The sequence below is a fragment of the Epargyreus clarus genome, unplaced genomic scaffold (assembly GCF_041222505.1).
Source record: "Epargyreus clarus isolate Ecla_fem2 unplaced genomic scaffold, WU_Ecla_fem_2.2 ptg000014l, whole genome shotgun sequence".
In the NCBI taxonomy this organism is placed as follows: domain Eukaryota; kingdom Metazoa; phylum Arthropoda; class Insecta; order Lepidoptera; family Hesperiidae; genus Epargyreus; species Epargyreus clarus.
Genome location: NW_027332222.1, coordinates 10,316,895 through 10,330,823, shown reverse-complemented (window position 1 = coordinate 10,330,823; position 13,929 = coordinate 10,316,895). Strand labels below are relative to the sequence as shown.

The following is a 13,929-nucleotide window of genomic DNA, read 5'->3' as shown; positions in this document are numbered from 1 at the left end:
ACAAATAAACGTTATAATGGGCAGTAAAATTGATTGCAGATAGCGATTATATTTTTTAGATACCGAATTATTTTTATAGTAACATCTATACAGGTTTAGTGGATTTCTAAAGTCACAAAGACCAGAATTGTATTAAAATCTTACACATTACAACTTATCGTATTATTTATATTTCTTACTAGCTGTGCTCCGCGGTTTCACCGTTTCGCGTTAAAAATAAACAGGGGCACAGCTAGTTCTAAAATATAAGTAGCCTAAGATACTCCTTATACCATAAGCCACCTGCCAATAAAAGGCCCGTCAATTTTGTTTTCTGCATTATTTTAATGTATGTGTTTCTCTTCCTTTTCATTGTGCTACTTCATGTTTATTTTGCTTTTATCTTCATGTAAAATTTAATAGTGGAAACTTTAATTATTCTTTTGCTTGTATGTATGATTTATTTAACTGTTATTTAGTATGATTTGTTTGTTTCCCAAATACATAAATAAATAAAATCGGTCCAGCCATTTCGGAGATTAGCCAGAACAAACAGACAGACAGACAGAAAAAAAATGTAAAAAATGTTATTTTGGTGTATGTACCATATGTATATTCATATGCATGTAGTAAAAAGCGGTTATTTCTATATTAAAACAGGCACTCCAATTTTATTTATATGTATAGATAAAAAAGGCTTTTCAAATTCATAATGAAACGCGCCTAAAGTTCATAAACAGGAGGACTTTTTTGCCGACTAATTATGGAGATTATGCATGTTTTTTTTTGTATAGGATAGTCGTCCCGTATGTTAACTATTATCAGAAAGCGTTTTGCCGATTTATATCTATGGTGGGCGGCAAATTCAGCTCGCCCGAGGCGTCTGAAAACTGCACTGTTACGACGTATTAGTATGATTATTATAGTGCCAAAGAGATCCTCATCATAACAGTGTGTTTGTAGTTCATACCTTAAACCATAAGGGCTGGGAACTTACACGTACAATCTGCAGTAAGTCTTGAAACCATGTAAGTACTTATATATAATATTGGTAGTTTAATTCAAATTATTTTGACTATTGAAAATTGTTCATAACGCGCATTTTATCGTTAAGAATATAATAGATCACATTAGAATATTATATGTGGGTGGGTGCACATCATGAGATCATAAACGTCGATTTTATGCAACGGTAATTAATTATAAATACCTATGCATTTTATTCGCATAAATGCTAATTCTATTACGACAGTTTGAATTCCAAGAAAGTAAACAGTGTCGGTTGTTACTTTGCGGAAATTAATGTACTAGTATCAATAAACAAGATAGGATAAAAAAATATATAAAGCTGAAGTTACTACATATTATTATGAAGTAATTTTATCTTTATTTTAAATTAAAAAAAAAAACAGATAAATATTTTTCTAATATAATTGACTTAAGTCATTATTAAGAAATTCTCAAAATAAAGATATCTCATACCTCAATAATTTAAAATTAATTAATTATGAATTCGTTAAATTCTTTAATTAAGAAGATACATATTAATAGAATCTTCATTACCTATGACAACAACAAATATACGACGTAAAATATCTGGATAACCAAAGTAAAAACCACATTTATGGATCACACCTGCGACCGAATGGAATTGCGTGCGCTCAATGTGTCTTCGATTTGGTCATAAACATAGGATACTTCAAAACATAACATATGTAGATACATATTAAGACTTCACATCTCGTGTGAGTGATTCTCTAGAGCGAACAATACCAATAAACATTCAATTTAAATAGAATACATGCCGGTCATTTGGCGCGCGTTTTATACGTCTTCAACATATATGAATCTTATTTCATATACCTAATACGCAACACGTGATTCTAGTGTGTAAATAATGATCTCCTTCGCCAATGCTTGATTGTCTCATTAATATACACACAAGGAGTTATTAAGTGGTATTCAGTTGAAGTTAAGACCCTTTATAGTGGTAGTTTGTGAAGCGAAATGGGGTGGGTAAAGTATTTTACCAAGGGTCATTTAAAGACGAAATAGTTTAAGTTTTTATTATTTTTCGTATCATGAATATAAATTTCTATTATCTATGTCTAATTTATAAATAGTACTTATGACTATTTATCGAAAAGTATGCCAATCGTAACTAATGTATAAACTAAAGCCACGTGGAGCGGTGTGACATGGATGGGTGATCGCAAGCGGTTAAATTTCATGCGCGCTTCCGTGCTCCGGAGGACACATTTAGACGTCGATCTCGGTTGTTACCTAACAGTCATTAAACCATGTCGAAGGCCTTTTAAGCGGATTCATACTTCGTGGATTAATTCTTACCCTTCATCATCTATCCGCATTGAATTTGCATGGTAGAGTACTTACCTACCTGTACCCTTACCATGAGTTTTCAAAACATCCCACAATTTTACGTTACGTTTAATCAAACCATTATTTTATTCCCTTTGCTTCTGTAGACTGAGTATACGTAACAATAAGTAAGTGTAATGGTAAGGGTACTGAATGTAGGGTACTCATGGTAAGGATACTGAACTCCAAGCTTCCCGAATAGCCAAAGCGACATAAATTTAATTGTCAGGATATATAACTCACTATGTCTATGAATAATAGTAGAATTCCTGCCCATTTTACATCTATATAGATATAAATTAATATTTCTGCGAGGGTGAACCTACGTACGCCCACTTACTATAAAAATATTATAAAATAAAATATTATATTATGTATGTCGTATCAATAAATAGTTATCTTCATTCTAGCTTAAGCTATATTCCTGAGTACGAAATTTTGGTACTCCGGAAGGTACCTTTTAGGTGCCTAATATCTTTTTAAATTACATACACACATGTATCTATATATGTATGATTTGCCTTTCTCGGAACTTTATAAGGGTCTTGTTACAAGCGGTATACTTAAAGATACATTAAATATCCTTTCACGTCCGTTTCGTATCCATTGGTATTTAACTAAGCCTCCGCTGTCTGCTCGTTTGATTACAGGTCAAAAATGAAATAGGTAAATATTTGCTGATACGGAACCGTCAGAGCGCAAACGAGTCTCGCGCGTATATGTGTATTGTGTAGTTTCTAAGTTTTTTAGTTTTTTAACTTTTTTTTTTAAGTTTTGTTTTAGTAAATCTAAAGTGCTGAATTCATTCAGCCGTGCTGAAAGTGCTGAATTCATTCAGCACTTTAAATTTTCAAATTGTTTAGTAAAATCTGAATTTTGCATCATTTTAATTGCTATTAAATTGTATCTATGTTTCAGAGTTTCAGAGTTTTTGCACCATGAAATTAATTTATGTGGGTAAATAAAGCTATTGAAATGCTAATAGATTTAAATATTTAGCAATTAAATTGAAGATTTTTTAATTTTATGGCTGGTGTATGTATTTTATGGACACCATATAGCCTTCAAGAAATATAGCAGATATTTTCATATCGATGCCTTCGAGGCAACGGCTCAAAGGCCGTAAAGGACGTGAATATATTTTACCATAATATTTATTTTACCTTATAAAAAAAACAAGACCCCAAAGTATTCATATTTTAACAGTTACAATTATTTAGGTATGTACTATTTATTTTTTTATTTTTAAGTACTTTTATATTTGTAGACGTAGATTTACGAGGAAAGTGAAATTATAACATTTGTTTTTATCAAAGAGTGTTTTTCACAAAACACACACTTCGGGGTAGATATACTCGTATTAAGCTCCTCAAAGCTCAAAAGTAATACATATGTAACAATGCGAAAAAATAAAACTTCGATAAAATACATTCATCATACACAGCATGCAGATATTTTCCACAATATGTTTATGAAAACTCTTGAATCAACCGCCTACGCTGGCAAATACGATATGTAGGTAGGTAGTAGGAGAGAAATTCTAAAATCCGTTGACGCATGCGTGAAACGATCGATTGGTCCGCCTCTGATTTTGCTCCTTTGATACTCGCAGAAATTGCTGTAACTGCAAAGTAGTAGAGATCTTTTTAAGATAGCTTAGTCATTAAAGTGACCTTGATTGGGTTCCTTCGAGTCATGAGTTAATGAAGCGTGTACTTTGACTATTTAGTTGTTAGAGCGCCCAGTAGCACAGCTACGTTAATTGTTATTAGTCAAACAAGAGTTGTTAATGTCGGAAAATTTTGTCCAATTAAACAATGGGACTTATTACCCGTTAGTTAACGTTGTATGCCTGTTTAGCGAGCGTTTTAAAGGTTCGTGTGTAGATCTCTCATGTGACGTCGCAATCTCAGAATAACTGACCGTCGCTTCTAATTATAATACACATCTCCATCTACCATACAAGTTGCATTTCTAAAACTAATCTTGATTATATCGTCCGTCTTAATGACGTAACAACGAATCATTGTGTAAGTTTACAGCTATGACCGATTGATATGAGAAATTAATCAATTTATGTACCGTAAAGGTTTTATCGATGTACTGAAAAGGTATATCGTTAGTAACAATATGTTTATGCACGTTTCATGAAAATGTAAATAATGAAGACGTGGATTGCATAATACTGCGTTTACTTTGGCAGCAGTCTCACTAATTTACAAACAAACGTATCGACACGCTCATTATCGACTGATTGAGTTAGATTTTTAAATTTTCCGTTTATAACTTCATAAACGAGACAAGGACAATCGATTTATAACAATAGCTTTATCTTTATTTTATCGGAACATTTAGTCGTTGTATCTTTTTATGACATGTCCGGATCCGGAATAATCTTTTGCTTTATTCCGAAATTCAATAGACAAGTAGTTAACGACTGTATACTCTTCCAAATTAGTCTAAAAGTAAGTGATCAGTCCAGTGATAATCTTGTATAATAATCAGCAAGAGTTGAACAAAGTCAACACGATATCGAGAGACATCTGTCGACACTACCCTTGATGTCAGGAGATGCGTTATTGCGAAGGTTTCCTACTTCATCTTCATATTTGCCAACCTTACGTTCACATAAAAATCCAGTAAATTTTATTTCTTATTTAAGTATGTCAAATACAGTCTCGAGGGTGACAATATGGGATGTGGATGACTACAATTTTCATCCAAAAATACCTACTACTAAATAGGCATTTCAAAAGCAATCTCAGGCACATATTTCACATTTTATCTTCATAAATTATGTATTAGCCTTTATATGAATAATTATCGATGAAATGTATTAAAGGTATGGACTTCTACTTCAGACATTCCACTATTACCAATACCGATGAATGAGACGTAAATGGGTTGCAGCCATATGAATAAAACAATTACTTATCCTTGTTTGTCTATTTCTAACTTCTCCAATTTCCGAGGAGTTTACGACCTGAACAGCAACGAAAGCAGAAAGGTCGTTTGAAGGGCGCCGAGGACATTTGAAGCGGCGCCATGACTCTAGATGTTATTGCTACAGCTCTAGGGTTGTTCACCCTCTACTCTGCTTAGGCTCAGAAACTTTTATACAGATATTACTTATAAGAGTTTCTCGTATTAATAAAACTCTTATATATTTTTGCCGTCAATAAGAAAGATTCGCAATAGTTATCTAGAACTTCTAGAATTGCTTATTAACGCGTGTAAAGTAAATTAATTATTATAAACGTTGGAAAATTAAAACAGTATATTTCATAAGAATATGTTTATGGTATTGTATAATGTAAACATTTTCTGTCGAATCATACAATTTGTGCAAGTAATATGCAATGTTTGCAACTGTAACTGGCAAATTGCCATTTCACCTAATTATTTTATAAAAACAAATGTGCAATGTTTGTGACAAACTACATTCGATTACTATTTAATTTGATATTGATACAGTTATATTATTACAGATACAGATACAGAACTATTGATATTATAGTAAATCTGAAATACAGAAAAAATAGCCAATCTCTACATTTTTTCTCAATTATGTTTCAACGACGTTTATTTTAAGATGTTTGATGAAGATAAAATAAAATAATTCATTATTAATTTAATTTTCTGGGTAATTATATTTAAACTACGAATAATTACCGCCAAAAAAGCCACGCATGTACATTATACTTTAGAACCCAGATTACAGCCACATGGGCTGTAAATTATATACTTCTTGAAACTGTTTAGTGTAGGTATTTAATTAAACTTAACTTATATTTCATACTACTTTTATTGACGCTTAATGAAATGAAAGCCATCAATAAAAAAAATATATATAAATGTTATTTGTAATTGCATAATTAGTAATACGAGTACGTTCTCGTATTGCACGTCACGTATAATGTTGTGAATTATTGACCGCGACGTGACATTCAAAACGTATAGTATGTATTCAAACGTATAATATTTACAGCATAATGTCACACGACTTACTATTATATTTTTGTATATTTCTATAGGAAAATACATACAATACTGAATATTCATTGCTTACATCACAAAAATAAGTATTTAAAACTATAATAATAAGCAACGAAAATTTTTTATATTGGTTCTATTTTTATAAACCATTGTACGAAACATATTGCACACACAACAAGCAACACTAACTTCAGTAAACAAAATCACTTATACTTTAGGCAGAAAATGAGACGATTTACAAGGCACTCTAATATCAGCGAAGCCAACATTTCACAAATGTTACAAATCGGTAAGGCTATTTATAAACTTCAGAAAGTACAGAAACCGTGTCACCTTTATGTACCTATTAACACCCCGCTGATCAAAGAGACATTATAAATTCTGAAACTCTAAACTTAAGTTGTAAACGTAGAAAAGTATCTACTGTTCAAAAAACTATTAGGTACGAGTATACAATAAAAAAAACTCTTAAGGTTTTTTCCTGCATTTAAAATATTTCCATAAAATCTATTATCCTTATGAGATAAGGCTATTATTTGTGATTTTTCCGAATGTTTTGATTTTATCTATATTTCCCTGTAACGAGGAATAAACAGACGTTATACTATTACACAGAATTTGATAAGATATTCATTGTTGTATTACTTCAATCCAACCTACGGTGTGACATGAATACAATTCCCATAGAAATACGACAACAGAAATTTATATGTACCTGATAGCTATGCCTCTAAAATGAAGTAGAACAAAGCTTAAACTAGCGTAGCGAAAAAATTCTAAGTATATGGCTTAAACGGTATTACATAATATTATATTCTTTGTATATGTTATAGGCAAACTCCGAAGCTCCGGCGCTCCTAGGTTGGACTGGTCAATCCTCAGGTCAGACTGAATGACTTAGTCAAAGCCCAAACAAATGTAAATTTTCGGCCTTTGACTAAACAATTTTCGTCAAACCTGGGAGAGACTAATTTGGTCAGGCAAACGTCAAAACACAATTTTATTAAATCGGGGTTTGACGAGTCAAACTCCGATACAGGTATGAAGTGTCTTATCTTCGTATATTTGGAAGCATTTTATCATTTAAGCAGCTTTCAAGTCTTAAGAACCGCTTAACTCTGCCAGTTCTGACACCTGATTGGTCAGCTTACGTGATTTTCACTTTTATATTTGAGATGCTTTGAGAGAATGCCGTGTGGCATTAGGCCCACCTTTTGTACGATGTGCAATAAAGTATAAAATAAATAAATAAATGCTTTGGAATATACGGAGGTTAGTTTGTAAGATTAGGTATAAAAAAATAACATTTTTAAAATTTTGATGTTTATTGTTTTAATAATTTAAAAAAACCTAACCTAACCTAACCAAACCTAACCTAACCTAACCTAACCTCACTCATCTTCAATTTTACACAATTACACGCCCGCACGCTCAATGAACGAACATGAAATGACAAAACAATCGGTCGGAACACCGCGAGAGACATTATGAACCTGTTTAAACATGTTCAGATCAACGTTTGACCGAGTTTTGCAGTCGCTTCTAAGATTGACTAGGCCAAAACCGAAACAGAATAATTTACTTTCGACGTTTGACTGAAAAGTTAGGAGCTCCTGGGTTTGACTAAAAATACTTCAGGCAAAGGGCGAAATTGAAATGTATTTCGGGGATTGCCTGATGGCTTTGGCCAAACCTAGGATAAACCAGTCCTTCCGCGAAGAGACTGTGTATCGGACTTTGACTATAACATATAGATGACACAGTGTAAAAACTTATGATAGTTCATGCTCACAGTTGATTCTAAAAAATATATAGGTATGACAAAATATTAACAAATTACAGATAAAAATACAATAAAAATGTCGTGAAAACTCCCCCTCAAAGGGATATTATACCGCTAGTGAACTACGAGTATTTTATCAAGCGCGGCATTTTTTACTAAGATTCATTTATTTTATTACATGATCACATACGGTTTAATTATGCGAACTTAATTTTTGGCGGGTTTCATCAATATTGTAATTTTAATGGATAATCCTGTCTAAAATAACGTAATATCTTTGCCGGATGACAATCAAATAGCTGAACCCTTTTAAAATAATTCCATTGTTTTTTCTATTACCCTGTATAATGGTAGGTATATTTTTTATTAAATTTAAGCTGAAATGAGTTTAAATAAAACTTCTAAGAACGTTTTTCGAGTAAATCTCAAATGAAATAGCCTTGTCAAAATATTTTAAGGATAAATCTTCATAATAGAAGATTTAAAGGTTATTTTACGGTTCAGGCTGTTATGCCCCGGGGATGGCGTAAGAGCTTTCACGGTGAAGGTCGTATCTTACGTCGTCGTTATTATATTAAAATAATGGTTATTCAAAGTATTGCTCATACTTATGAAAAACAAAGTGTTGTGGCTTTTTATTGATTTTATTTTTATTTTTTATTTATTAATAAATTTTATATACTTAACCTTTGTTGAATTCTTTTTATTTTAATAATATTTATGAATTCTTTAAAATTGAGAGCATAATAACCTTCGCTTTGGCCGAAATACGCTTTAGAAAGCGAAATTCATATTCAGAGTACACATGACAAAGATAAATGAATGGATAATTCAGCCAAATGGTATACGCCTTGAAACATTGTACACAACATTGTTTTTTATGTAGGAATATTTTCACTCACAGCAATAGAGTTATTATTCATAAGGATTTTACGATAAGGTGTGTAAATAGCATAATTATATTGTTCACGTAGCTAATGATAATAAGAGTGAGTAAGTGAATATAGTGAGGATTTTGGAGGCTCAGGTGTCGAATCTCCTATCCATTGATCGGTGGGCGGGCGGCGGTCGTCGCGCCCACGTGCTCGCTCGAGCCGGGAATAGACAGTCCGCCCCGAGCAACTGCTCATCGCACACTTCTTTTAAGTTTATGATTTTTGCACATCGTAACATATAATAATTTGAGTGGTTAATCACAACTAAATTAATTTAAACAATTGCCAAGTTACTTAAGTGATACTCAATAATTAAAGTGATATTAAATAATTTCGTGTTCATGAACAGGTCGTGCTTTTATTAACGTAAGAATATTTGAAAATTTGGAAACGAATCCATATTATAAACGGAGCAATAAAATTGTGGCTGTGATCATACGAAATCGGTTAGGTAGTGAGAGATTCAGTTCGTAGGCGTTTATTACGAGCATTGAATTTATTTTGAATACGTGAAACATTTGGCTCAGCGACCACTTGGGGCTAGACATCGGCGCCGGCGCCGACTGGTGAGAAGTCAAGGTGCGTCGGGCGCATGTGCGATGCGATGCGTGAAAAACTCTCCGCATTGCTTCGCAACTCTGTGTGTGCGCCTGCGCATGCAACCAACACGGAAAAATTGCAGAATGGCGCCATTGCTCCCGTCCTTTACTTCGCCGATGAAGGTTTATACTTTTTTTTTATTAAATCTGTAAACTATGTTTATATAATCCATAAAATATACCTATAATAATATTATATTATAGGTATATATAAATAAAATTATTATAATAATATACCTATAATAATAATACTAACATACTGGATTGTAACCCTGAAAATAGGTATGCACATTTAGGTACGTAAAATACGTAAAATTTTTCTTTTAAATTTAATGTGCACTTAAAAGTCCTCTAAAAATATATTGTATTCGCCTTAGTTTGTACCTATACGAGTAATTCCGATTTTGTAAAATACAAAATGATAGCTTATCAAGCCGTCATGCTAAATGAACTCAACTTCATTCATAACTATTTATCTTTCAAGATATCTACGGTAGACGCAAACTATACTCGTAAATAGGACGACAGAACCCCAGTGCACCGCGGCACTTCATTTGTGAAACACTGTTTTCAGTAATATTTACATATTCGTAAGATAGTCATTTCGTGTCTCAGTATTATTAATAATAATGATTTAAATATATATTTTATTGCGAATAGAAAATTATAATTCCCACAGAATATTTTTTTCATTATTTCTACTGAACTGGCGTTATTAGTAAAGTGAAGTGATGGCAGTTTTAACAGGTAACTGCAATATATTATGCATTAGTTACTACTGGAATATTACGCTATTTATGCAAATTCTAAGTATTATTATTATATCTAATAACCTATGTAACTTAATGCAATTAATAATTAATAGACTTTTAATTTAGATACGACGAGTTTAATAGTTATTAATTATATTGATATTTATTATCAAAGAGATTATATATATAATGGGGTTAAATAATTGAATGTCTTTGATTCTTATCTTTTTGATTATCTATAAAAACAATCATTTAATTTATCGTTGAGACTGGACTTTATTGTATCGTTATTAATCTTAAAGGAAATTAAGTTAAATACATATTTATAAACATTATAATATATAACCATGTTATTATTGTTGTATATATTGTGATTTATCCTGTATTAAGAGCATCCGCTTACGCTTTAGACACCATTTACTTCTTTTAATAACACAAATAAGGATATTTATCCTGTGCGCGCAACTGTCTAATTGTCTGCTTATTTAGTTTTAGACCGTAAGGTCAGAATTTGTAACGTAGTTCGCAAGGTCGTAAATTCGTAGGTAACTAGGTACTTTTTGCGAAATTTTTGAGGAATCATTACTATGATGCCGGTCTAATTTTTTAATTATTCCGTTCCAAAGGGTTAAAACGGGACTCTATTTTAAGTCTCCGCTGTCTGTCCATCTGTCACAGGAATACTCTATCTCTTGAACCGTTAAAACAAATAATTGAAATTAATCTATGCAGACTATGTAAAAACCTGCTTTAACATCAATTCATTTATCTAACAGTAATACTTATACACTTTGCATTTGTATAATGAATATATTTCTATAGCTACTGTGATACAATAATAAAAGTTTGAATCTTTGGTTATACGCACCCTTCACGAGATCGACTCGCAGAGCCAATTATTACAACTTAGGGTGCAGGTAAAATGAGGGACTTATAATTATATCAGTGTGTTTTATGCTTTACACATACACACAGTATGTGTAAGTGGATGTCTGTGTTAGTGTGTGGGTGTATTAATTAAAATACAGTTCACGAAAACAAATGCAGCGGTTTTTAGGAAAGTTCGCTAGCATAACTCTAGTGGACATTTTTAATTGCGCTTCCTTTTGTTAATTTACAATTATTTCTTGATTAGTTCTTTTTTGTAACCTGTGAACATGAATTATTATGAGTTGCATCTTTTTTTTGTTTACGAGGGGGAAACCTTCAAAAGGTACCCGGTGTCGTGGGAGCGACGTACGGTTATGTGGGATTCTTACCGCACTAAGACCCCCCCGGTGGCCGTCCTCGGCGCTGCGTAGAGGGCTCCGGGATCTCCAAAGGAACGCAACCGGAGCCCTCTTAGCGCGTTGCCCCGTCGGACATGAGTTGGATCTGTCCTTCGTTTAACCTTGCACCCTGTATACTTACAGTACCCACTAAGCGGCCATCCTATATAATATGTATCATATAGTCTAAAGCAATCTATATCAATAAAGCTAATTATGAATTCATAATCTCTGTACGATTTCTTTGCGCATGATTTTAGTCTTCCGGAAATTCCTAAAATTGAAAGAAAATTATAGTTACTTATATTTAGATATTTTATTTATGCTTAGTTGAATACTTAAAAATTGGCCAAGTTGAAGACGAGCTCGTACACGGAGGGTTCCGTACCACTATATTTTATTTTTAGTATTTGTATCAAATCAGCCATAGAAAAAAATGCATTTTGAAAATTAGAACTGTCTACCTGCTATGATTAAGTATATAAAATAGCGGTTTCTTCTATGACGATATTATTTTTACTATTTGTTGTTATAGCGGCCACAATTTTTACCATTTGAGTACGGAACTCTATCCCTATTTATTCAATTATTGTTTTGAAAATTCATCTAAGAGTAGGTAATACACGTGTTAAATGAAAGGTGTTGCATTTCTTTTTTAGTTTCGTAACGAAACGGCTTTATGTTAATAAATAAAGGTGTTTTTGGAACTTCAATATTACCAAATTCATTAAATTAAATTAGTTTTTTAATTTAATAAACTTCCCAGATCAGTGGCGATTGTGTTAATCTATAGATATGTTGATGTTCGGATATAATTCTTTGAGCACCAAAATAAAGCCGCAAACTTTCAAAAAAGTTCTTCATAGATCGGACGAACCTATCTTTCGCGCACTTGATATAATTCTGCGATAAAGTATGAGTGATAAAATGAATTTTGATTATTTTATAATGTATATGAAGACTTATTTTAATAATTAATTGGTGTTGATATTCTCATTGATATACGAAATCAGTAAAGAAGAAGAAAAAATGTTAAAGGGGGATAAATTTGATATTCGGAACAAATTGTGTTCAAAATTTTAGGACACAGAACTGGGTACCTACCTATTATGTATATTGAATTTAAAAAAAACTCCCCTTTCGGATTTTTTTTTTAGTACCTAATGCACTCTATATTTACTTAGCAAGTTTCTTTATTGTAAAAAGACAGATGTTGTGTATCCTAGAGTCGGAAAAGAAGAAAATTCCCCGCGGACAAAGCCTTGAGTCGGAGTTAGTTATGGAATACAGGCAGATATAATCGGAACCACGTGTGTAAACAAGTATATTTATGTTTCGCTGTGAGTTTTAGAAATGTATGTTTGTTCACAAATATGTTTGAAAAGAATTTCGTCAACTTGACATTACACGCTTTATTATCATTGAAATCTATCATATTAATTATATTCATATTTACAAGGCATTTAAAGAAACCGCGAAACCGTAACAGTAATGGTAACAAGTAGGTGAGATCGACAGGAATATAAGGGTTTTGGGGTAATATCGGATTTGGGGTAAAACCATACGTTTGTAATTGTAGGTTAAAGAGGTATTTTTTTAAATTGGCGACTCCATATTCTTATTTTAATGCCGTAATATATAATGATACCAACTTTAAATAGTAGTCAAATTAGCCAACAATTTTAATTCAAACCGTATGGTATTACCTCAGCTCCGATATTACCCCAAGTAACTTTATGTAGGTAATGCTGGTAGTTGCTCCGGTTGTGTTCCCTCAGAGATCCCGGAGTTCTCCAACAGGCGTTGAGGACGACCACCTTGGGGGGTGGTTTCCACGTCGTCGGGTACCTTTTGAAGGTTTCCCCCTCGTAAACAAAAAAAAGAAAGGTAATGCAGGTAGTTAAGGGTTCTGAACTTAGTGCAGTAATCAAAATCGCAGAAGGATTTTTTTTATTTATAAAACGTGCATAACAATTTCATGGAACAATTATATTCGCTCAAATACATACAGACCTGCATATTCAGATTTCTTAGCCGTATTAGCAATCTATGTATGCATTTCTTACACGAAAATGGTAATGAGTTATGACTGTTCTGTTTTCATAGTATTAATAATGTTGTATGTACATTTTATTTTCGCGCCTTAGATGATATATCTTACAGTTTAGTAAAATATAATTTATTGCGTAAACTCGTTTAAAGATCACAAGTAAGTTTGGGGATTATTCCGGTACGCGC

General features: G+C 32.4%; 1 protein-coding gene across 2 annotated transcripts in view; it reads left to right on the top strand.

Moving 5' to 3' along the window:
- LOC140747539 (b(0,+)-type amino acid transporter 1) overlaps window positions 1-13,929 on the top strand; it is a 33,724-nt gene that overhangs the window by 3,068 nt on the left and 16,727 nt on the right. The window contains exon 1 of one of the 2 annotated variants that reach the window (XM_073080047.1): window positions 9,240-9,794. The exons of the other annotated variant lie outside the window; for it this stretch is intronic. Within the exon in view, the coding sequence (XP_072936148.1) occupies window positions 9,665-9,794 (130 nt within the window). The 5' untranslated portion in view covers window positions 9,240-9,664. Of the gene's footprint in view, window positions 1-9,239; window positions 9,795-13,929 lie in introns of those variants that run through there. 2 annotated transcript variants of the gene reach the window in all.